Genomic DNA, 25,929 nt, shown 5'->3' with positions numbered 1-25,929 from the left:
AGGGCAGAGGAAGTGCTTCCCAGACAATGTAAAACTAAAGGAGTTCATCATCACCAATCCATTACTACATGAAATGTTAAAGGGACTTATTTATGAAAAAGAAGAAGATCAAATCTATGAACATTAAAATAGCAATAAATTCATAACTAGCAACAATTTACTCTAAAAAACAAACTAAACAAACAAGCAGAACAGGATCATAGATATGGAGATCACTTGGACGGTTATCAGCAGGGGTGGGGGAAGAATATGGAAAAAGGCCCAGGGGTTAAGAAGTACAAATTGGTAGCTACAGAATAGACAAGGGGATATATAAAGTACAGTATAGGAAATGGAGAAGCCAAAGAACTTATATGCATGAGCCATGGACATGAACTAAGGGGAGAGGGATTGCCAAAGGGAATGGGGGTTGCCAAGTGGAGATGGGCAAAGGGCGAAAACTGAGACAACTGTAATAGCATAATCAATAATATATACTTTAAAAATTAGAAAAGAATAAAAGTATGGATCTCACATTAACAGCCCCTCCTACCTGTGGCTCAGGCAGAACTGCTCTGAACCCTATGAGCCCAGGGTGTGAATTGATAACTTCTTTTACACCTTTTCTGACTGGTGTTCTTGAGCTGTATGGTTCTGGAAGTGAAGGTCCCAATTTCTAATCCAAGTGTTACAAATAAAAGAAATATATATATATTTTGTATATATATGCCTAGTACGGAAGCTCTGGCCAATTCTTTTTATTGACCACAAGGCTGCCCAGTGAGGAGAAGTTGTAGCCTTTCTGGCCCCTAACCTAGAGGATGAACGAACTTTAAGCATTGCTTCTGCCCAGCTGGGCATCCCACAGTTCCTTATACAGACTCTGCCCATTTTCAGCCTCAAATCCAGAGTCTCCTCTCACACTGTGTGGTGATGTAGGAGAATGAGAGGTCCAACAGTTCTGCATACAGACTTCAACCCAGTCACCCTGATGTCCGGTGCCAGGCCTCGCTTCTGCCTTCCTCAACGTCTAGTGCTTTCAAGTTCAGAGTCACTTGAGCGGTCTATTGGACATGTTGGTTCACTGTCCCAGAATATCCTGTCTGTGGGAGTTTATGCTATGCCTATCTCTATCAGTGTCAGGAAACCCTACTTTATTTTTCATCTGTAAGAAATTTGTTGAAATCTCTGGCCTGCTCATTTATCTACAGTTTTTTCCCTTGTGATTCAGTAGCCTTTGGTTTCCCTTTTTGTCTTTTTTTGTTTAATTTCAGGAGGAAAACACAAGTAGCCAAGTCACCACAATTCACTGAGGTTTAAATATTAATAAAGTAGCAGACTCCAAAGTTGACAGAGGATTTCATCTATACCAGAATGACCTCAGATCCCTTCTTTGGCGTGCATCATTTCTTTCTCTTCCTGGACTTCCTCAGAAAAATCAGGGCTTTATGACACTGTCAAATGGACCTCAAGCCACACTGGGCCAGTGGTAGAAAGGCCCTAATTTTCCAAATAGCAGTTATTCTTATCTGCTCCCCTCATGGCCTGAGTGTGTTCAGGCTCCAGACCCTAGAACTGAGTGCCGCCTCATAACCCCAAGTGGGAGCTGGCTCCCCTATCACTTTGGAAATGTAGTCTGTGCTTTCTTTATTCTCCAGTAGAACCCCACTATTCTTGAGCTTGATCAACAGAGTATAAAACAGATAAATGTGTAGATGCAATTTTTATTGAGTTCTGTGGAGAGTTAAGCCTATTCACGGTCCTTACTGATATGAAAGAACATTTATTTGTACAATCATGTGCTCCTTAATAATAAGTCATTGATTTGGGGGAAAACACCTTCATCTTTTAGATTAACATTTTCCACTATGTGAAGAAGGGGTTTTACATTTTAGAGAAGCAGCAGAGCTTACATTTGAGAGCTTATTGAGGATAACATCAGGGAGGGTCCTTTCAGACTAGGGTATGTCCAGAAGAAAGCACCAAACGTACTTGAATCATGTCTCTCGGGGGGTTGAGAGCCCAGTCATGTTTCTCAGAGAGGAGAGAAAACACAGGCAGATGAGGTGTGCCTTTTAGAACCTAAGACACTTAAAAATTTTTTTTGATTGATTTTAGTGAGAAAGAGGAATGGACAGATAGATAGAAACAGCAATTTGTTTTCCACTTATTTATGCATTTATTGGTTGATTCTTGTATATTCCCTGACCAGGGATCGAACCCACAAGCTTGGTGTATCAGGACAACACTCTAACCAACTGAGCTACCCAGCCAGGGCCCTAAGGCACTTTTGTGGAACAAGGACCTTGCCTTCCATGTGAGTCCTATGGGCAGACCTAGAACTAGTAGTGTGAGTTATAGGAGGATAAGTGTTGAATAAGTCAGAATATGACAGTCAGAGCTGCCTCAGAGTGAGCAAGGACCCCGTCTCTACACGGTGGTTGTCAAAGGGGACCAAGCACTCAACCATGCATCCCATGACTTTGAAGTCTTCAGATTTGGAGTTTCAGATTTGGAGCTTCATAGCCACTGCTGTTACATTTCTTTTGTCTTGTTGGTTCTTGTGGCAGAGCCTATAAGAATTTTCAAACTGTTTCCAGAGCCATGCTGAATTGTGAGTACTTCTCGTGCAGGAGAAAACGCAGAAGTTTCCATGGATGTTTCCTTGGCTTACCGCGATGATGCATCTGCCGAATGGACTGAAATGGCCCATGAGAGAGTGCCCCGGAAACTCAAATGTACCTTCACATCCCCCAAGGTAGGATTCCTTGCTGTCTAAGTTGATAGAGGGTATTTTTTTCCCAACTTCCAGGTATATGGGAAGATTTGCTTTATAGTTAACAGACACGTTCCTGATTTCTTAGCATGCACAAGCCATAATGTTCATAGTCTTAGTAAAAAGCCAGTAGATATTTCACATCCCTGCAAATGAAGAAAGACTACCAGGAATGTCTGACTGAAATGATTTTGTTGTTTCTCTGAAATACTTACCTAAAAATAAATTCTTCATTCTTTGGTTAATAGCTAACCATGTCTGAAGACCATTGCTAAGTTATTTGGAGGTATAAAAAGCTGGTGATACTAGATTAATGCTGTGTCTACTTCTCTGTGTTTTAGGCATCTCTTTGCTGCCAAAGTTAATGTGCTAGTATGAAAACTAAAAATCCCAGTGACCACAGGCAGAAAGACAAGGAGGAGGAAATGTAGTCTTATTTGAGGCCTCAGTCTTCTAACCCATCTTTCAGACTCTCCCTTCTCCATTCCTTCCAGAAGGACTCATTCAACCACCCATGGAAAGGAAACTACTATCCTACATTGAAAATAGGGAGATATTTTGGGGAGGCAGGGGCAAAGGCCTTAGATTCCTCATAAATAAAAATTCATGGATTGACTCAGTGACTTCTGAGGATAGTGGGGTCTGATGGTTTAAGGACCAGATCAGAATTAGCTGGAGGCCCTTTACAAAAGGAGAGCGCTGCCCTCATACATGCCTCCCTGACATCCTGACCCCAGGTTGCTCTTGAAAATCTTTTGAAAGTCTCTGTAAAGGTGAAATGGAGCCAGAGTTACTGTTACTCATGGTTACTCACGCTCCTCAAAGCTGCTAACATGGCACACCATCAAAGGTAGGTGACCTCTGATGGCTCTCTGGGTATGGAGATGGCCTCATTTTCTTTGTGTGAAGCGTGGGAGAGACCAGGCTCTCCAGGAGCACATTCTTGAGTATGTCCTTTTGTCAGATGACATCTCCAGATCAATTGCACCTAAGGGATTTGGACTCCTTTGTCTGATTTAGTTCCTCTCCTCTCTTAGCTTGGCTTTTCCTAACTTTGCTTTTGCCTATAATGCAAGTTGGAGTTCCCTGTGGATGATTGGTAAGAACAGCAGGTTGAAGCCTCTGAATACAATGCTCCTGTCCTGTCCAACCTACCCTAAAGAGGAGTAACATGGGGCCGGTTCAAGGTATTTATTTACATTAGTTAAAAGTGTAGATTTGGAGCAAAATATCTTCAGTTCCAGGTTGTATAACTTCCTGTCTGCATGACATCAGGCAAACTGTCTGAGGTCCAGTTTCTCTCCTGTGAAATGGGATGATAAAAACTTCTGTGGAAGCTTTGTAAGGACAAGATGAGGTAGTGAACATAAGCGAGGTGACCTTGTCATTTAACATGCAGTCCGGGATGTTAAATGAACATCCCAGATGTTCATTCATCCCCTTGAGAATGAAAGGGGGTATTCATCACTTCAGCAACCAGGACTCTCTTTCATGGGCATTGAGCACCTATTGGGGCACCTGGCAGTCTCTCCTCCCAGGTTCCCCAGATTAGAGCCACAGAGAGTATGGTTTGAGGACCAATGACTTCAGCATCACCTGAGAGCTCGTAGGAAATACAGATTCCTGAGTCATGCCCAGACCCTACTGGATCAAAATTTCAGGGTGTAGGAGCAAGAAAGCTATTTTAACAGGATTTCAATCCCTTTTCTTTTCTATTTTTTATTATTTACAATTTTAATAACGTTTTTTATTGTTGTTCAATTACAATTGTCTCCATTTTCCCGCCACCACTTTGCCTCACGCCACCCACCCACCATAGCAGCACGATTTACAATAGCCAAGTGCTAGAAGCAGCCTAAGTGCCCAGCAGTAAATGAGTAGATCAATTCCTTTTCTTCAGCTTGATAAAGCTTGAGAGCCATGGCCCTAGACCCTTTGCTGAGTGCCAATTATAGCAACCCCCCCACCGCAACAAAAAAGCTATCTGGAATTGTTTGTGTAGACCCTCGGGGCCAATTGGTGGATAAAAATGAATAGTAGAGAGAAACTGGAGGTAGCAGGAGAGAGGAATATCTGACATTTTCAGATCTTCGTGTGCAACAGAGAAAATTAATTAAAACCTTTCTAGCGGTTGCTGCAAGTTGATTGCATCTTTCAGCAGTGAGATTGGTTGGCTATCTAAGCTAAAGGATATAAAGCTTTGGGATATGGAATTTCATCCTCAGAAAAGGGAAAAGTCATTTCTCACCTTACTTACACACTTGGAGGGCACTGAGAAGCAAAGTGAGGGGAAGTCATTAAGAAGCCTGCAACTGCTCCTTAATGTTGGTTGCTTAATTATCTTTAGGATGTGTTGATCCCTTTCAAGAAAGATATTAAACCTTGAAAAGTGTGAAGGAAATGAATCATCAAATCTGTGTCTTTTGATTGCAGTGAACTTTAGTCTTGAGCCTGAAGATTAAATGAGAAATTGCTTTAAAGCTTTTTAGTCCCTGGAGGATTGCAAAGTTAAAAAAAAAAAAAAAAAAGTCAAGTTGCCACCTGCTGTAATTTGTCCTAATTAGTCAGTCTCATGCTGGAGTTGGGGGAGGGCTGAGGGGGGTGGGAGAGAGCAAAGAGAGCAGGGAGAGTGTCTTTCTCTCTAAATGCCCTAAATCCTGGCAGAAGCGGAACTTCAGTGCATAAGAAAGAGTCTGCAATGGGATACCGTGAATTTGTATTTGAGACAGATGGGCCAGGCCAGGATCCCAGGAGCCAGTGTGTCTATTTTCTCAAACTTAGAAAATTTGTCTCATGGGTTGATAGTATTACCCTCTCTGTCGGGACAAAGAAGTGGAGGACACCCAGAGATCCATAATGGGGAACTAGAAGTAGCCCTAGAGATGATCTTATTTTATCTTCTTGTTTTACTTATGATGAAAGTAAGGCCAAATGAGGTGGATGACCTTCACAAGGTACTCAGCAAGGGGCAAGGTCAAGGCTGGAATCTAAGTCTCCCGGCATAGAGTTCTTTGCCCTCCTTATCACAGCACAGTGCCTGCTGCAGGCACGCCTGAGGCAGTGTCGTTCCTTTCTGCCTGCTCTACCCACTCACCTCCTCCCCATCGGAGCTGGAGGCTGGACTGGGAAGACCTATGCCCTCAACTCCATGCTGTTACTTTTGGGACCAGGGGTACATTGCATAAAGAAGTCAGTGGCACTAGACTAAATAAGCTTTTGTTTCCTTCCCCTTCAAAGTCTCAATTTCTAGAACTAAAACAAGTCCCTGACAGGAAAACATATCATAAAACCTTCTTCTTGCTGTTAGCACTGTCAGCCTCCTCAATGCAGCTCAATATGGGGCGGAATCGGAGCCTATAGTATTTTTGTTGTACCTGCAGAGGCCTCACACCAGCCCTGATTTGTAAGCATAAGAGAAAAAAAGGAGCAGAAGGAAGAGAAAAACAACCTATATAGCCTGCAGCTGAAGTTTGGGAAAGAAGAAGTATTGTTTATACAGAAGAATTTTTTCAATTCCACAAGCCAAGTCTCATCAACTGCTAGTTCTGATAAAAGTCCTTCAAAACTTTCAGGGGTGCCCAACATTTTGGTGCCTCTGGGCCACACTGGAAGAAGAGTTGTCTTCAGCCACACATTAAATACATTACAACACGTAATCACAAAAAATCTCATACTATTTTAAGTATATTTATGATTTCATGTTGGGCCAAATTCATAGCCATCCTGGGCTGCATGTGGCCCATGGGCCTCAGGTTGGACACTCCTGCTTAGAAGATGAAAAACTGTCAGGATTGATTAGTGATGTCTGCCTTGAGTAGGGAACAGAAGAGTAGAAACACATACGTATAAACCAGATATTTGCCTGCTCTACCTCTCCTTTGTCACGTGTGTCTTTTGTCTCTATACAAAGGTCTGGCACTGGCTGGTGTGACTCAGTGGATTGAGTGCCAGCCTGTGAACCAAACGTTCACGGTTGGATTCCCCAGTCAGGGCACATGCCTGGTTTGCAGGCCAGGTCCCCAATGGAGGCTGTACAAGAGGAAACCACGCATTAATGTTTCTCTACCTCTCTTTCTCCCTTCTCCCTTTCCCTCTCTAAAAATAAGTAGATAAAATCTTTTTTTAAAGTTCTGTTTATTGGAGGGTTATGAAGCTCAGACCCTCCAATAAAGAACTTCCCAAGGTCACAGAAGGGGCAGAAGACTCTTCATACTATCGACTAGTTAGATTATAGACACCTTACTATCCTTCTTCTGAGTTCTCCTCTATACTTTTTACTCTGAGGGTAAACAAAAAAATTATGGAGGTCCTGAGAATTTAAGCTTGGGAACAACAAATTAGGTCTTTCCTATCACTTGTTTGATGAGCAAACATTGAAAATGGTATATAAACCCAACCTTGATGGCAGACACTCATCTCTTTTATCAGGAAAAAGTCCCTGGCTACTAAAGCTCCTGCCTCTGCACACCTGTGTTTACCCTGCCACCGCTGCCCCTTGGCAGGGACACGGGCCAGAAGTCTTGGTGAGGCCGAGCAGGGTGTAGCTCTCACACAGCCTGCAACCCCCGCTCCAGTCTCCCGCTGCCATGCTCTGGGCACCACCTCTTCAGGTGTTTGGCAGGAAGTCCAAAAGGTTTTTATGAGAAACTGGGATTAATTTTTGTTTAATTAAAATTTCTGTTCCTTCTGCTATCTTGCCTCTTGGGCAGTTAAGCTGTGGAGATAGAAAATTCCAAGCGAGTGTCTCTAACACACTAATCTCATTATTACCTCTTATCCCTTTTTGTCTTCCTCAAATCCCAAGGGCCCCTGGAGCTGTGTCTTTTTTCTATCAAGTCAATAAAAAGTAGATATTTTTAGCTTCTTGCAGCTTCTCCTGCTGGCCAAAACCCTGTGAGTAATTAGCCATTTATCTAAGGCTATGATGAAGGTCAGCAAGGGCTTCCTTCTGCACACTTGAGACATTGACTGTTTTTTCCATGGAGCCCTGCAGGTCTCCGACGAGAGGCTGCAACTAAAAAGCCCACCACCCTTCCTGGTAGGCCAGGTTATTTTGATAGTAGGTTCAAATGAGGGCAGAAATGCTGAGAAAAGAGTAAAGAATTAGAAAAGATTTATGTTTTTTACCTAACATCTTAGGTTCTGGCTCGAATGTGGTTACTGGAAAGGGCAACTAGCATGTACCATGCCCCCAGTGCGCCCTGTTATCTATACCTCTAAGGTGCACCACCAAGCATTAGCTTTAAGAAGCAAAGGTAAGGCGAGCAGTTCAGACAGTCTATTGAAAATAATAAGCCTGCTTCAAAACCTCTCTCCTTCCAGACCCCGGAGCACGAGGGCCGTTACTATGAATGTGATGTCCTTCCTTTCATGGAAATTGGGTCTGTGGCTCATAAGTATTACCTTCTCAACATCCGGCTGCCTGTGAATGAGAAGAAGAAAATCAACGTTGGGATTGGGGAGATAAAAGATATTCGGTTGGTGGTGAGTGAATCTGATTGGTCCATACAGCCCGCGGTACTAGAACACTGGCTAAGAACACTGGTTATTGAGCACGTGTATCGGAAGGGACCTCGCTTCTCCCTCTTCACATCTCTGTGCTTCGGCTGTCTCATCTGACAAATAGGAATAATATATCAGATACCCATGATGGCTGAGATCATAAATCTATGCAAGAGATTACAGTAATGGGAAATAATGCAGTTATTGTGCCCATTTAATGCGTTGTAATGATTATGATTGTGTAATGAATTATACCAAGATAAAAGCAATTTTTTTTACCTGTTTCAACTTGCAAGCACCAGTATTAAAGGGAGCAGTGGTATTTTAGGTTATTTCCATTTATTTTGTTTAATGGGAAAAATTAGAGAACATGGAGTTAGGAGATCATATTTTTAAATCTAAAAATCACACAAGAAATATATATTTATAGTAAACTAGAAAGCACAATTAAACATATAAAACATAAAAGTTACCTGTAATATCCTGCCATCTAGAAATAACTACTTTGAGTTTTTGATTCCAGATTTTTTCTATACATATATACATATATAATCCTTCACTTAAAAAAGTTGGGATCATCCTCAATTGATACTTTTGTTCCTTGCTTTGTAAGTTTAATGGTACTCATGAATATTTTAATGGTATGTCATGAATATTTTATATAATAGTGAATGAATAGCACGTATACACACTTTGTGCTACTGTTTAGCATTCATTTTACTGTGTAGATTTACCTTAACACATTTTACCAATTTCAACTTGGGGCATCTAAGATATCTCCAATTTTTCAAAGAAGGCCTTATAGAAAAGTCTTTGATTGCATTCTTAATCATTCTCTTACTATACAGTGGGTCCATTTTTATGCCTTTTGATGTATATTCCTATGATTCCTGAATCGGGGCCAGAGGGTGTCACATTTATAGCATACTGTCATACATGCGATAAACGTGAACGCTCTTGACCTTGACAGTTCAGCAGACAAGGTCTCCCCTTACCTGTCTCCAAGATGCATTTGCTGGTGGAAAATAACATTAAGATATATTCACCTTCAAAATTATGTTGGTTTCTCTGTAGGGAATCCACCAAAATGGAGGCTTCACCAAGGTGTGGTTTGCCATGAAGACCTTCCTCACGCCCAGCATCTTCATCATCATGGTGTGGTACTGGAGGAGGATCACCATGATGTCCCGCCCCCCAGTGCTTCTAGAGAAGTAAGAGCTGATTTTGGAGCATTCTTAAGGAACACAGCATCGCACGATCTGCCCGCCGTGCTCCTGGCTTTGCGGGGTCTTGTTTAAGTGGTCATTGTGCTACTTGGGCTAGTGATCTGACCAGGAGTTATTTTGGACATTTTTTTTCTCCTTCAGGTTTCACATGCAAAGTGTTATTGAATTCTATAGGTTCTACCTCTTTTGGCTCTTTATTCTGTCCTTACTTCTCATTGCAATGGGCTGAATCAGATACTTCTCTTTATTACAGAGGGTTAACTGCCTCTCTCCTAATAGCCCAACCAGAGGATGATGCTCCTGGATATATTTATCCCCTTCTTATCCCATTTTATTGACTTTTCTCTTTTTGCTGCATTACTCCCATTATTTACAAACACCCTCTACCATCTCCCATTCTTAAACAAGACTTTTTTTTTCATTTTCCCCTGAAGCTCTCACACCATATTTCTACTCTTTGTTTTTTACAACAGAACTTCTCAGAAAACTTTTGTGCATGTCTTCTCCTATTTTTTTCAAACCTATTTCAACCCCCACCCAACCTAGGAAGCTGCTCTTGACAGGATCACCTGTGACCCTCACATTCCAAATCCAGTGGTCATTTTTCTGTCCTCACTTTTCTGGACTCATCATCAGCATTTGACATGATTGGTCACTCGCCTTTTTTTATCAGTGCCTCCTCTGCCTTTTTGTGGTTATTCATCTCTTGCCGACAATCAGTCAGTCTCCACTGCTCTTTCCAGCCAACGCTCCATCCTCTTAAGCTTTGGAGCCAGGGCTCAGTCTTTGGAACTTTTTTATTAGTTATATGCTTATTCCTTGGGTGAGCTCATCTAAACTCATGGTTTTAAAAACTACCTAAATGATAACTCTTAATTTACAATCACCAACCTCAGCCTTTCCCAACTCTAGACCAGCTGTTTGTTCAACATCTTCACTTGCACGAAAATGTAACACGTGTAAAGAACACTTCATATCCTCCCCTTTCAAACTTGCTTCTCTCCTAGGCAGCCCCATCTTAGGAAGTGGCAACTCCATCCTGTCCCCTCACTCAAGGTAGACATGTAGGAGTCACCCTTTACTTTTGTTTTTTCACACTCTTCATCTAACCCACCAGGAAATCTGACCACTATCATTGCTACCACCCTAATCTAACCATTGGTACTACCATCATTTCCCACCTGTTTATTGGAAATAGTCTCTCAATTGCTCTCCTTGCTTTTACCATTTTCCTCCTTATAATGTATTTACATTGTAGCCAAAATGTTTCCCTTTAAGTAAAATCAGATCATGTCACTCTTCTGCTCAAAGCTCTCTAATGACTTTGCATCTCCTTTGTCCCAGCTTATGAAGCCCTAGAAGCTCTGGACTTCCTCTGATTTTCATCTTTTGCCCTCCTCACCACCCACCATCTGGTTGGTGCTCAAACATGCTCTTACCTCAGGGCCTTTGCACTTCCTGTTCTCTTTATCCAAAATGCTCTTACCCAGGTATATCTGTGGCTCAATTACTAATTTCCTTCAGGACCTATGCTCAAGTCTCTTATCTTGGAGGCTTTTCCCCGTGTATCATATATGAAATAGCACCGCTCTCCATTCTTTTTCCTTATAATACTCATTCTCTATTTATTATCTTTCCTCCCTTACCCTCCCTTTCACCCCATCTGAATGCAGATATCACTAGAGTGGGATTTTTGTCTGTTTTGTTTGCTACTATATCCCTAGTGTCTAGAATAGTGGCCAGCCCATAGCAGAAACTCAATGAACATGAACTGTTGAACAAATTAATGAAGGAATCATGTTGCTCCATTGCTGAAAATTTTTTGTTGGATCTTGTTCTTTCAAGATAAATTCTCTAACGATGTATTCAGGTTTGCTCATGAGTTCAGCTCTTTCCACTTCTCTGGTGTCATGTGCTACATGAAGACCCCCCCAAAGGCTGCTCCAGGCTTCTGTGGCTCCACCCACACACTTCCCTCTGCTTGGAATGCCCTCCCACCTCCCTAACCTTGACTCACAGCTCAGCTCAGTTTCTGTTTCTCTCAAAGTTAGATGTCCCTGTTGTAGCCTTTGCACTCTCCTGTCATATCACTTATCACACTTTGTCTCTCCATCTGGCTAGGCAGTGGATACCTCTCCATGAGTGGAAGAACTGGTCCTATTTATTTAGGCATCTGTAGCCATAATAAAATGCCTGGTACATAGTTTGTGTTTAATAAACATATATATTTCAGTAGCATGAATGAAAGTAGGTATATATCAGTGACAAAATGAATGACATTGTGATAGAGAAGTGACAGTTAATAGTGTGATGGAGAAGAACAAAATAAAAAACTAAACAAGGTGCTAAAAGAATTTGTATTTCATATTGTTTGGAGTCATTAATTATATGCTCATATAATTTATAGTTGCTGAGGACAGCATAATAATAGTGGATGTTCTTAATGATCAAGTTAATGATAACTTCAATAGGTAACAGGAGATAATTATATTCAATGAGGTCTGTTTAAGAAAGCAAGAGCGAATAACAAATATTGTAGGAAGTGTTTAACCTGAGCTAATACCAAAATAAAGTTCCAGGGGTTGAGGAGATTAGGTTCAGTTATCTAGAAAGGTCAAGCTAGCTCCTTCATTCTGCAGTGGTGCCAACAAAATAGGACACTTTGCATCTCTGTGTAGAAACTCATTATGAGAGCTAAGAAACTGACCATACTGCATCAGTCCCAATAAGCAACATCTCATTTTCCAAAACTGGTTTCTGATTTTTGAAGATCTCCTTCCCAAATGAATAAAGTCATTTTCCTGAAATTTTCTCACCATCAGAGTCATCTTTGCCCTTGGGATTTCCATGACTTTTATCAATATCCCAGTGGAATGGTTTTCTATTGGGTTTGACTGGACCTGGATGCTGCTGTTCGGTGACATTCGACAGGGCATCTTCTATGCAATGCTTCTCTCCTTCTGGATCATCTTCTGTGGCGAGCACATGATGGTAAGAGGAAGAGCCCCTGGGGAAGGGACCGTGGATGGGGCAGAATAAATTAGCGGTACCGGAGTAAGCTCCAGAGTCAGGCACTCGGTTCAAATTTCTGCTTCCCCACTTGTTAGCTGAGGGGCCTTAGGCAAGTGCCTTAATCACTCTGGATCTCAGTTTCCTCATCTATAAAATAAAGGATTTTGTGAGATTTAAATGTAACATACATAGCAGAAAGTAAGCACACATTAACAAATGACTATTATTAGTTCTTGTCCTTTGAATTCTGCTGTGCTTGTCCCCAGGACCAAAGTAACCACTGGAGAATGTGGGCCCAGTTCTTTCCAGCTAGAAATCTATCCAGGTGGCCTAGTAACCCCCGTTAGGCTGAAATACTGACCTCCCTGGTCAGTTTGCACAGACCCAAATCATATTTCAAGAGGCATTGAAGGTACCATGGATAAAAATAAGAATGGTGCCATCATCACGCTGTGGCCCAAATGATGTGCCAGCTGGAGCTGGGGCTGCATGGCAGGCACATGGGCTTCATAGTCAAGTGGACTGTTTTTAAATTTCATCATGGCTTGATCATTGCTTCTGAAGCTTTGTAGCCCTTCCAGAACAGTGAGAAGAGAAAGGCTTTTGCCTACTGCTTGGGGTAAGCATGAGGGACTGCCAGCAGTGACACACTGTGAATGGGCCCTCAGTAGCAGGGACAGGGAGTAGAGGGGACTCCGGCACAGCAGCAGGACAGGCTGCCGGGTGGATTGCACAGAGTGAATTGGTGTGGACTGCCCCACCTGGGTCACAGCCCGGATGCCAAGATAATGTCTTTTGCTTTTCTCCATTTTCTCACTTTGCATTCCTTTATATTCTCTTTTAATATCTTTGTATATGCATCAAGAGGAACCATGCTTGTTTTTAGTAAAGATAGGGAACACGTGTATTTATTTTCCTAACCATAGGACCTCTTACACTCAACATTTTTTAATGCCTTTTAAACTCTTCAGTTTGTCCTCTGGGGACCACCCCTCCTCAACAAACGCAAAGGACAAGTCCCATAGGAATTTAATTCTGAATGATTTAAACTACTAGGCTTTTCTTTATGTTCCTGTAGCATCCTGTTGTTATCACTATGAGAACAGATTTTGGTCTTTCCCATTCTCATATGCCGAGAGTTGAGCGAGATGCTTGATACACAGCAAGTTGGCAGCAAGGATTGTTGGGATGACTGACTCACCTATAGAATTGCTTTGCTCTCCTTGTCTCTATCTCATTTCTCAACTTGGCTTTCATCAGGATCAGCATGAGCGGAATCACATAGCAGGCTATTGGAAGCAAGTCGGACCAATCGCTGTTGGCTCTTTCTGCCTCTTCATATTTGACATGTGTGAGAGGTGAGCAGATGCCAGTGGGACTCTGGGCTGAAATGTGCAACACTGTGCCCACTTCCAGCTCCTTAGGAGGAGGATTCAGAAGGGAGAAGAGTGGTTGGGAGGCTGTGGACTAAAAGGGTTGGACAGGGTCACATCCTCAGATGAGGACTGGGATTAAATTAAAGACAAAGCTTTTTATAGATGCAAAATATTTGGGTTGATTATTCTTCAAACTCCTTTTGTATTTAAGTCTTCTGTGACTTTTCTTAGTCTAAATACAGCCCCCACCCCTCCACTGAAAAGCTAAGAACATGTAAAAAGGAAAGTTACCCTTTGCCTCTGTATTAATTGTGTCTTGCCTTTCCATCTTGTTTCTCTTTATAGAGGGGTACAACTCACGAATCCCTTCTACAGTATCTGGACTACAGATGTTGGAACAGAGCTGGCTGTATCCTTTCTGCATGGGCTCGGGGTTTTATTTCTTGCTGTAGCCTCCCAGTCCCCAAGATCATTTTCTAATGATGTTCTCCATATGGTCTCAGCCAGAGCTTTGATCCTTAGACCAATGATAACAGCATAATTAAGGCAAATAATGAGAGGAATTAATGCTGGCTTTCAAGCCTGGGTGAGAGCAGGCAGACTAAGGAGATTGCAGCACGTCCCCATGGCAGGGGTATCAGAGTTGCTAGTCTTATTGCACCCTGTCTAAATGATCTTCTCTACACTAGTTTACTGCAGACCGAAGCATGACTAGCTTTTCCCTGGAGCCATGGGGGCTCACTTCTGGGCTCCTTGTGGGAGAGCCTGTTTCAGAAGTTGCCTGTGTGTGTGACACTTCTTACTGTGACCTTGGTGTGCTGGCATACTAGGCTGCTGCTAGTCATTTCCAAGACCAAGTGCAGATAAGGCTAAGGTGATTAGTTCCAGAGGCGTTGAGGCTTCTGGTTGGTTGGCATAAACTGTCTGAGTGTCTTCAGGAAGCAGAAGTGACAGTCTTAGCTTATCCCTTTTAGGATGCTGGATTTAAATATATTATCTTCCTGAATAATGTATGTTAAAACCTTTGGAAGAAAAAGACTCTCCTGGAGAGGGGAGAAAGGCTTGAGTGGTATTCCTTCCTAATAGGTAATACCTTGTCATGCACTGGTGAATATGCTGTGTCTGGCTGTGAGGTTTATATTGGCTTCTTATTGAAACAAGAAATTTGTGAGTAAACTAAATTAGTAGTATTGTTATCTTGAAGATAAGAGAGCTCTCCCAACCCATCCGTCCGTCAGTCCATCCCCCCCAAACCAAACAGGAACTATTTATAACGTTAAGTCTACTCCAGCTCTTTTGTTCTACTGATGTGATGGAGGTTCAAGTAGGCAAAGAAAATTTCAAATCCTGCGGCAAATAACTCTGTTCCCTTCATTTCCGGGTACTATTATTTTAGCAAAGAAGAGAAAACTTCATTAAATATGTTATTTAATGAAATATATGTGCTGAGTTCACACTTGTTAAAATATTTTAAAATATGCAACGTGGGATAGAGTTGTAGCAGAAAGGAGCCAGGTCCACCTGTCTTCCAAGCCAGCTCCCTCTGCCCCAAGCCGTGGAGGTTCTCAGCCTGAAATTTAAAGAGGTCTCAGAGTTGCCCTGCTGAGTCTCAAAGTTTGTTACCACTCCCTCGGCTCCCACCGTGGACGTGTGTCCTTCTGCTCCATGTTCCATTTGAAAAGGTTGTTTCTGTGGTAGACAGAAGATTGCAAACAGAACCTCATGCCTGGTTTCACTTGAAAGACCTTCAGTCCCACAGCCAGCTGGTGCACCCAGCCCCGCTCTATTTCCTTCTGATTCCAGGGTATCTCAACCTCCTTATACAAATCCAGGGACTAGCTCAGTGGTTCCCAAACATGGTTATACTTAGTGTCTTATCTGATTCCATATACCTGCAGTGAGAGACCTGGGCCACCAGTACTTTAACTCCTCTAGTGATTTACTGCAGCTGTCCACCTAATCAGTATTTTGCAACTGATACTGAATATTCTAGTGCTTTTCAAATTTATTGTGCATATAAACCCCTTGAGGGCCTTGTTAAAAGGCAGTTGCTGATTCAGTAGGTGCTAGGGTAAGCCCTAGAGTCCGCATTTTTAATAAGCAGAGCTCTGTTTCTCTTATTTGCCTTAGAAAGGAATTTGGAGCATTCCTCTTTCTGGTAGTATGGCGTCAGAAAACCTCTATCACTAGTGTTAGAGCCAGGTTTTAATATTTTATCCCCCTGAAAATTGCCTAAATATTTGGAGACAAATAGTATTGCCAGCAGAGCTAAGGGGAAGTGCGTGGGCCCTCAGCTGCCATGCCCTTTCCTTTACCGGACACCATCAGATGGCCTTCATCATTGTGGCTGGGATCTGCCTCTGTCTGTACTTCCTGTTTCTGTGCTTCATGGTGTTTCAGGTGTTTCGGAACATCAGTGGGAAGCAGTCCAGCCTGCCAGCCATGAGCAAAGTCCGGCGGCTGCACTATGAGGTAAGCAAACCTGCTGGCTCAATCAGGAAGTGGTACTCAGTATCTCCTGCCTGGTGTGTAAATACACACACACACCCCACCCTACACCTGGGGATTGGAAGCCTTTATTTCAAATACACATACATAATGAGAGATTTTCACGTAATATAGGCTGTCTGAGCAAAATAAGAGGCTAACCCCTACTCTAAAAAGCATCTAGCCAGACTCTCTAAGTCTTGGAGTTTTCTGTGCTATAAATGTCTTTCTATCCCCAGCGAGGAGTGGACTTGTCTAGCAGGTTCTTCAGCTTTGGGGTGGAATGTAGGTGCATACTAGATGAGAGATTTGAGGATGGTAGCATTGGGATTTGGCTTGCGGTGAGGTGTTACTTAAGGTCCCTTTACTGAGAATGAGCCTAAAGACAGGGGTTCAGCCCAGGTCATCTGATTTCCAGACTCCAGGAAGCCACAGTTCCCCTGAAATATCCACCAGGTGCTTAGATATAGTTCCGTAATCTCAGCTTATAGCTTATGTGCCTTATTCAAGAGACACACTCATTCTCCAATGCAGATAAGACATTAATTTCTCAGACTCCTTTTGGCTCATCCCCATGTGGTGGTCCTTAGAGACATGGGCCTAATTCGCCCCTCCCCAAACAAATGTGTCCTCCAGTCCTGCTCTCAGAAACCCTGGGCACGTTCTAAAGCTCTGCCTGTCTCTAGAACTGGAGTACACATGAATAAATTCAATCAGATCCACTTCATGTTGATTAATATGCATATTTCTCTTTGTTCACTGGAGCAGAATTTTATTTCAACTGCAGAAAACTTGGATTTGGTAACTTTGAATCCTTGTGGAGAAGCTTAACCAGCTTAGCAGGGAAATTAGCAGCCTCGTGACATGCTGTGAATATAATTTCCCAGGCTCTGGTATCACTGTTTCATGAGAGATAAGAACATAGGAAATATTTGGCCCAACACATTTTTCAGCCACATTCACCTCTGCAGGAGAAGTATTACTAGGTGAAATTATTTCACCATCACTCTTAGAAACTGGGTTTTATAGATTCCTTTAAAATTAGCTTTTTATAAAGTTATATATTGAGATAAGGTTGATGGTAGCTGGTGGAATGTTAAACTACTCTTTCTTTCCTAATAGGGGCTAATTTTCAGGTTCAAGTTCCTCATGCTCATCACCTTGGCCTGTGCTGCCATGACTGTCATCTTCTTCATTGTTAGTCAGGTAAGGGGACCCTGAGAGGTCAGGGTGAGAATGTCGCTGGAGAGGGGCTTCTGCTGTGCACCGAAAATGCTATCGTGCTACTGAGAAAGGAGCAGGGAGGGTATCAGGCTGCACAGCTGATCAAGCCACATTCTTTAGACTCCAATCTGGGTCTTGTTATCATCTGGCTGGAGGTGGACTGAATTTTCCCTTTCAGTACAACCTCGGGGGAAGAAGAGTAAATTAAAAGCCTGCAGCCATATTGAAGAGCACTTGTTTCATTTACTTGAGAGAATGAACTTTTCAAGCCCTATAGCAGAACACCAACAAGCAAGTGTTAATTTGATTTGATCCTTATCTGGCATTAATGTAGATCCTTTTACAGTCCATCAGCCATTCTCTGTGATAATTATATTGCCACTTAAACATGAAATGAAATTCAAAAGTCCCCTGATAGAACCTTATTTTTCTGCTGTTTTTTTCCAAAACTCAACATTTTTCTGTACTTGAAAATCTTTTTTTTTAAAATATATTTTATTGACTATGCCATTACGGTTGTCCCATTCCCCCCCCCCCTTCATTCCCCTCCACCCTGCACACCCCCTCCCCTCACATCCCCCCCTTCAGTTCATGTTCATGTGTCATAAGTTCTTTAGCTTCTACATTTCCCATACTATTCTTGCCCTTCCCCCTATTTTCTACCTACCATCTATGCTACTTATTCTTTGTACCTTCTCCCCACTTCTTCTCCTCCCACTCCTCTCTTGCTAACCCTCCATGTGATCTCCATTTCTGTAGCTCTGGTCCTCATCTACCTATCCGCTTAGTTTGCTTTTGTTTTAGGTGTGGTTGTTAATAACTGAGTTTGCTGTCCTTTCACTGTTCATATTTTTTATCTTCTTTTTCTTAGATAAGTCCCTTTAACATTTCATAAAATAAGGGCTTGGTGATGATGAACTCCTTGAACTTGACCTTATCTGAGAAGCACTTTATCTGCCCTTCCATTCTCAATGAAAGCTTTGCTGGATAGAGCAATCTTGGATATAGGTCTTTGGATTTCATGACTTGAAATACTTCTTTTCAGACCCTTTTTTGCCTGTAAGGTCTCTTTTGAGAAATCAGCTGACAGTCTGATGGGAATTCCTATCTCTTGCTGCTTCTAGCTGCTCTCCTTCATTTTAATCTTGGCTAATATAATTATGATGTGCCTTGGTGTGTTCCTCCTTGGATCTACCTTCTTTGGGACTCTCTGAGCTTCTTGGATTTCCTGGAAGTCTATTTCCTTTGACAGATTGAGAAAGTTCTCCTTTATTATTTGTTCAAATAAGTTTTCCACTTGTTGCTCTTCCTCTTCCCCTTCTGGTACCCCTATAATTTGGATGTTGGAATGTTTAAAGATGTCCTGGAGGTTCCTAAGCCTCTCCTCATTTTTTTGAATTCTTATTTCTTCATTCTTTTCTGGCTGGATGTTTCTTTCTTCCTTCTGGTCCACTCCATTGATTTGAGTCCCAGTTTCCTTTCCATCACTATTGGTTCCCTGTGCATTTTGCTTCATTTCACTTAGTGTAGCCTTCATTTTTTCATCTAATTTGTGACTAAAATCAACCAGTTCTGTGAACATCCTGATCACCAGTGTTTTGAACTGTGCATCTGATAGGTTGGCTTTCTCTTAGTCACTTAGAAGTATTGGCTCTGGGGCTTTGAGTTGTTCTTCTGCTTGAGCCATGTTTTGGTCTGTTCATGCCTGTTATGTATGAGGGGCAAAAGTTTAGGTGTTCACCAGGGCGGGTCAACCCAGTTGCTGGGTTGTGACTGGGGGCGGGGTCAGAGATGGAGAAATGGCGTTTGTTCTGCTCTCTCTCAGATTTCAGTCCCCTCTGCTGCTTTCCACAAGCAAATTGGGCCCTTCTGGTGCTGGTTTCTGGGTGGGTGGGTTTGTGTACATTCTAGGACCCTGGGAGTCTCTCCAGTGAACTCTCCTGCGAGGCTGGGAGCCTCTCCCGGCATCTCAACTCCTGGAAGTTTTTCTAATCGGTGCTTTTAGGCTTAAATCCCAATGGCTGGAGCCCTGGGTTGCATGGTCTGCCTCACTGTTTATTTTTTCATCTGGTTTATCTGCGTGTGAATGTGTGACCACGGTCAGCCAGCCACCTTGCACCCTCACTGGGTCTGCCCATGGCCACCCCACACCTGAGATCTGCCAACCACCACCTGCATGCCTGGGTCGCTCCAGCAGCCTCTGCTTTTTTCTGCTGCGTGACCCCTCCCCACCAGCTGCCACCTCCGCCCCTCTTACTGGTCTGGATGAATGGTTCATTGTTGTTGGACTTCCATACAATTCAATTTTCTGTTTGTTTTGGTTGTGTTTTTGTTTCTAAGTCTTTGTTGTTCTTAAATTTGGTTGTGCAAGGAGGTACAGTGTTTTTACCTACACCTCCATCTTGGTCGAAAGTCTGTACTTGAAAATCTTAGTAATGCTAATGGTTTTAAAACATTGGACTTGTTTTGGAAAATACTATTTACATCTAATGTATTATATAACTATGATTTATTTGAGCTTCATAGAAATCTGATGGGCAGGAATTGTTATCCCAGTTTGCTAGAATATTAAATCAAGTGGCCTTAGAGGCATTTCCCTCTTAATGCTGTTTTCCGGTCAGACTGTGGATGGATCACTTAACAGTTCCAAGGTTTAGTTTTCTTATATGTAATGTGGATATGATAATAGTACCACTGAAGAAGATGGCTATAAAGATCGCATGAGGTCAAGCTTGCAAAGTGCCTTGCACTGTGTCTGGCACGCTGTGAGCAGAAGTAGTGAGCCCTTTCTAATAGCAGAAAGCATGAATGTCATGCCAAAGGACATGGAATAAGTTAGGGGCCAGTATGCAGTCATTTTGACTTTTTTTTTTTTTTACCAACTGCTCTTTCATCCCTGTATTTGGCCAAAACTGAAAATGGTAACAGTGCTCATAGAGCCTTAGGAGAAGACTCACACACTCTGCTGGCAAGTTTCCCTCCAGTCCAGGGGCTTCTGCGTTTTTGTGCCGTGAGTCCCTTGGGTGCCCTGCTGAAGGCCGCGGGCCACTTTGAATGGATTTAAATGAGTAAAATGAAATACAAAAAACTTTGGATTTGAAGGGGAATTAGAGATAGATAGATAGATAGATAGATAGATAGATAGATAGATAATATATATTTGAAATTATACATATCTATAACTAAAACATTTGAAAATATGGTTTCCACTGGTAACAAAATTATAGGTAGTGCTAATATTATGAGGGTCTGTTTTCTACATTCATAATTGAAAGAAGCAGTAACTTTTTTTATTGGAATCACATTGAATTAATAGATTTATTTGTTGAGAATTGATATCTTAATATTGATGAATACAGTATATTTCTTATAGGATTTAGATCTTTTTTTAATTTTACTTTTATTTTTATTTTTTTAAAATATATTGTATTGATTATGCCATTACAGTTGTTCTATTCCCCCCCTTCATTCCCCTCCACTCTGCACGCCCCCCCCACCATTCTCCCCCTTTAGAAGGGGGGAGAAGGTACAGAAAATAAGTAGCATAGATGGTAGGTAGAAAATAGATAGGGGGGAGGGCAAGAATAGTAGGGGAGATACAGAATCTAAAGAAGCAGTAACTTTCAGTTAGAGACTGGTAAAAATAAAGATATAATTTTTTCTCATTCTCAGACTCCTTGAATTCTATTAAGGACACCCAAGGGGTGCCTGTAATGCAAGTGAGGGGTCTCTAGAGTTCTGTTGGCTATGCCCAGTGGGCAGTGCTAGTGTTGCTCCCAAAGGCTGAAGTGAATGCAGAAAAAAATTAAAAATATACACACATGTGTCTTCATAAGTTCTGCTCACCACATCTGCTTTGACCTACAACAGTGGTGTGTTTGTATCAGACTGTTTGTTTATAAAACCTCGGAGCACTTCATTCACCCCTCTAAATGCAGTAAAAATATTTCAAATTCTGAATGAGTTTTTTATTCAACCATCGGAGACTCAAACAAGTTGTGTGGGGTGGGAGGCCTGACTTAGCCCTTGGCTGATTCCCTCGTGCGACCAAAATGCTTCTCAGTCCCGCAGACACTTGGTAATGTGCTTAACACGGCCAGTTCTGCCAGCCGAGAGAGCAGGATGCGCCACTCAGAGAAACACAGCCTCAAGTAAGGTGGGCTGAGGAATGAAAGGCAGTGCCAGGTTATGTTCTCAGGAAGGACACCTTTGGTCCTAATGCATGTCTCTGCCACTGTAGAAAGCTGAAGTTGTTTTCCCACAGCCCCATCCCACTCCCTCTCTTGTCCCTGCAGAGTCCCTGCTATCTGAAGTCAAGAAGGGACATTTTGGCTGGCTATAAGATGTCCGAAGTTAACTTTGTACAGTTTAATCAGTGTACCTTTTTAAAGCAAAGAAGGTCAGTCTTCTGAGGAGCAGAGTTTGTGGATTTTCTTCTGAGAAAAAAATTAATATGCCATTGCCCCAGTATTTTCTAACATAGCTCCAGCCTGTGGCTGGCTTTTTATATCTGCTGTGACAGTTGCAGCCCAGAGTGGATTTCAACTCTAAGGGGGTAGCAATGAGGTCTTTTGGATTCCATTAGCTCCTCACATTCCTCCTGCTGGGTTATTTTTTAAGGTTTATTTATAGATATCTAAGATGTTTTCAGGCATAACTCTCAGTGTCCCAGGTACTGTATTAATATAGTCATCAGAGGATTTATTTTTTAATGTCATTTTGAAATGTCTCAGCAATGAGCTCACCTGAAAGAAAACCTATTGGGTAACTTTTTGAAATAGATCCCAGCCTTAGGTAAAAGGAATGTATTAAAACTTCCATTATACTCTCGGGCTCACTGGGAGAGCTTGCATTTAAGCCCCATGAAATATAATGCGAGGGGATCTCGCCAGGATATTGAAGCTCTGAGGCCAGGAATGAAAGACCAGCTGCCGGAAGCTGAGGAATGCAGTGACCTTGAGGCTTTGTCGCTGGGTACTGAGGTGCAGTCTTTTAATGCTTGCCATTTTAATGGTCTCAGTCCTAGCAACCAAGCGATGGCACATCACAGTCTGGTATTTTAGCCCCTTCCCTCTGGAAGAGAAAGAGGTGTTCCATTTAGAGGTGGTGAGCAGTCAGGAACACAAGTGCAATGCAGAGGAGGAGGTCACCAACCTGTACTAAGGGGACCCCAGGTGCCTGACATTCAGGTCAAGCCATAAGCAGCCACCTCCCAGAGAGCCTGTCCCCAGCTCTTTTTTTGTTTGTGTGACCACTTCATTCTGTTACTTACAGAGGAAATGTTTCCAGTAAGAGAGCCTGTGTCTGGGATTTAGAAATCTTGTTGTTAAGTGGAATGTTGGTTGTCAAGACTACTGGGTGTAAAAGGATTTGACCTTCACTTGGCTGCAGGGGTATAATTGGGTGGTTTCGCACAAAAGTAAATTGTTCAAATGTTAAATAAGGAAAAACAGAAACTTTTAGAAATAAGACACATACATAAGAAAGACAATTTTCTTTTTTTTAATTTTAATTTTTCTTTTGGTTGGGGCTACCTGATTTTTCTCTCTGAAAGTTAAAACAAGGTGACTGTCACCTCTCTGCCTTGGCCTTAGTGAGGTTTCTGGATTTACAAGGCCAGCTCTGTTGAGGCTGCTCATTGTGGTCCATGTGGGTGGGAATGCCCTCAGGGTGGCTCAGGCATGAATAATTGCGAGAGGAGAGGGGAAAACACAGTCCAGTCTCCAAACAGCAGAGTGACACTGTACACAGTTTATGTATTTATGCAAATTCAACTCTTTGCCCTCAGCAGAAAAAAATACATTTAGAGGCTACAAATTAAGTAGGATGGGTAATTCTTCACATTTATCTAAACAACGTACATGTGTCTCAAAGCAAACACGAGAGGTGGGCGTGAAAATGCCATTTCCTCAGTCTCGCTCCTGGGTGCCCCTCACCGTATGAGCATCTCATTTCGAGTGATTCTACTGTCAAATCGTGTTTTGCATATATAACTCATTTATTACGGCCCATGCATTATATCTAGGATATATAGTATGTATATATTACTATGCAGATTTAAATAAACAAACCTGTGTGTATATATACTATATAAACAATGTACATTGTGGCCAATTAATTGAATTTTCAACCAAAAATTTGAACTTACACAGTATTTGCCTCATAATTTAACTTAGGAGACTCACCTCTATTTAAAATACGACTCTTATTCTCGTTGTGTAATGGCTAAGTATACCTTCTTTTGGAGTCAGAGCCACGACTTTCTGGCTAAGCAGTCTTGGGCAAGATGCTGTACCTGTCTGTGTCACAGTTTACCATGTGTTGAGTGGAAATGTTACCTACCTACCTCATAGATTTGTTATTGAAAATAAATAGTACCTTCCATGTAAAATTTTTAGTGTAGTGCCAGACAAACCACCGGCATTAAATGTTAACTATTATTATCCTTGCTATTGTTTTTAAAAAGTTTAGCTTTGCTAATACCTAGTAACTTTTTGTTTTCAAATGACTACACAGGAATCAAATAGAAATATTTAAATGAAATAACACTCATTACCTATTGACCTCTTACATTTAAGTGCAATTATTGTGATTTGCCATGGACTGAATATTTTTGCTTGACTTTGCAATCAGATTCTTCCTAAGCATGACTATTTCTAGGCTACCTTTCTACCACCATGTATCTGCACCGGCCTTCTCGCACTTCCCTATACTTTTCCCAAGCTCATTCAGCAAACATCTGTCTGTGGAGCGCCACTGTGTACCAGGCACACAAGTGGGTGTTTCCTTAGATCATCCACTCCCAGCAAAAATCCATTTGAGCAGAATTGTCAGTCCTGAGTATTTCCAGTTTATATCACAGGAAGTGGGGTCCCTTACAGGCCAATTATTTAATAGAGTAGAAAAAGTAAGAACCGTCCCGCTCCATTCTACCTGTGCTTCTCTCAACCTAGCTGCCCCTTCATCAGGCGGAAGTGTTCCCCCTGTAAGTACCGTGGGTGCACGTGTTTCCAGGAACCCAGGCTTCCTCTCTCCTTCCATTATATACATTAAAAAACTATCTTAAATATTCTCTAAGTACTGTGGTTTTTATCAAGGTAGGCCATTCTGTACTTAAAAGTAAGAAGAATAATATTTGGAGGTATTTCTAAGAAGTAAGCCCTAAATAGCTTGAATTCTGGTGTATTGTTCTAAGATCGGTAATGGTTTTGAAACCTTCTTTGCCAAAAATGTTTGTGAGTCTGCTATATAAAGTGAGTTATTCCCCGAAATAAGTAAGAGCTCACGGTGGTGGTTTGTTTGTGGGTCACAAAAATGAAAGAAAAATTATGTACCGCACTGTCAAATTCAAACTGGTAAGTCTAGAATCATTTAATCTGGTTCACTGACACTCCAGGTCTTTCTGAAAGAACTAGCTGTACTTACAGCTGTACTATGCCTGGGGCCCCAGCGTATTATGAGTTATAAAGAAGGGACCTAATGAATATAAACCCACTGCCTTGAAATCAGGAGGTGAAATCAACCTGTTAGTCATTAATATTGAGATACAGTGTGCCATCTTACACTTCAGCTCCTAGAAGAAGGGGCTCCAAGGGATGGCTGATATCACCCCACCTCATTAAGCTGCCACAGGAACATATGTTCAACACTTTCTTTTATTCCCATATAAGAACTACCAGTTCTTATATGGGAATAATCATTATATTTCCCCGTATAAGAAGTGGTCAAAGTCATTTCATCTCAGAGCTGGCACAAATCACTAATCATTCACCTCAGCAGTTCTGTTGACAGTTCTTAGCATAATCCACACGTCATCAGACAGCTCTTAAAACAATTACCAAGTCATTAACATAGACAAAAGCAGCCTCAAAACATTCTTGCAGAATTGTAAAGTGCGTGAAAACTCATAAGCACTTTTGTGAGTGACTTACATAGAGTGACATGATATAAAAAAGATTTATTGAGTGTTTACTGCATGCCAGGAAATTACTAGAAATATTTTAACTTAATTCTCCTTAATAATCCTGCAAGTTCTTTTTGTGTTCTTAAGGAAACCAAAGTTCGGAGTCCCAGTCTTTACTTCTCCTACATTAAACGGTGGTGGAGCCTGGATTTGAATTTGGGTCTCAGACTTCAAACCTGCGTTATTCTTCTTCCCCACACTGCCCCCTAAGGAAAACTCACTCTAAGGATTCATTTGTCCTTACTGAGCCCCTGTGGTACATCAGGCAGTGAAGATAAGGCAATAAATGAATCAGAGAGGGTCTCTCTCTCTCTGGGAGTTTACAGCCAGCTGAGATGTCGGATAAGAGAGGAGAAATTATATGTGTGGATAAATGTTAGACTC

The 25,929-nt window shown here is 41.9% G+C and overlaps 1 protein-coding gene across 1 annotated transcript in view; it reads left to right on the top strand.

The window, feature by feature from the left end:
• The window catches only part of WLS (Wnt ligand secretion mediator), a 106,476-nt gene that overhangs the window by 70,293 nt on the left and 10,254 nt on the right, over positions 1 to 25,929 (top strand). The window contains exons 3-10 of the mRNA XM_037145311.2: positions 2,613 to 2,737; positions 8,078 to 8,239; positions 9,332 to 9,468; positions 12,306 to 12,474; positions 13,756 to 13,853; positions 14,217 to 14,280; positions 16,200 to 16,343; positions 17,481 to 17,564. Of these exons, the coding sequence (XP_037001206.2) occupies positions 2,613 to 2,737; positions 8,078 to 8,239; positions 9,332 to 9,468; positions 12,306 to 12,474; positions 13,756 to 13,853; positions 14,217 to 14,280; positions 16,200 to 16,343; positions 17,481 to 17,564 (983 nt within the window). The remainder of the gene's footprint in view (positions 1 to 2,612; positions 2,738 to 8,077; positions 8,240 to 9,331; positions 9,469 to 12,305; positions 12,475 to 13,755; positions 13,854 to 14,216; positions 14,281 to 16,199; positions 16,344 to 17,480; positions 17,565 to 25,929) is intronic.

This window comes from Artibeus jamaicensis, unplaced genomic scaffold (genome assembly GCF_021234435.1).
Source record: "Artibeus jamaicensis isolate MK-2021 breed Jamaican fruit bat unplaced genomic scaffold, CSHL_Jam_final scaffold_1019, whole genome shotgun sequence".
Classification (NCBI taxonomy): Eukaryota; Metazoa; Chordata; class Mammalia; order Chiroptera; family Phyllostomidae; genus Artibeus; species Artibeus jamaicensis.
This window is presented reverse-complemented; position numbering and strand designations above follow the sequence as displayed.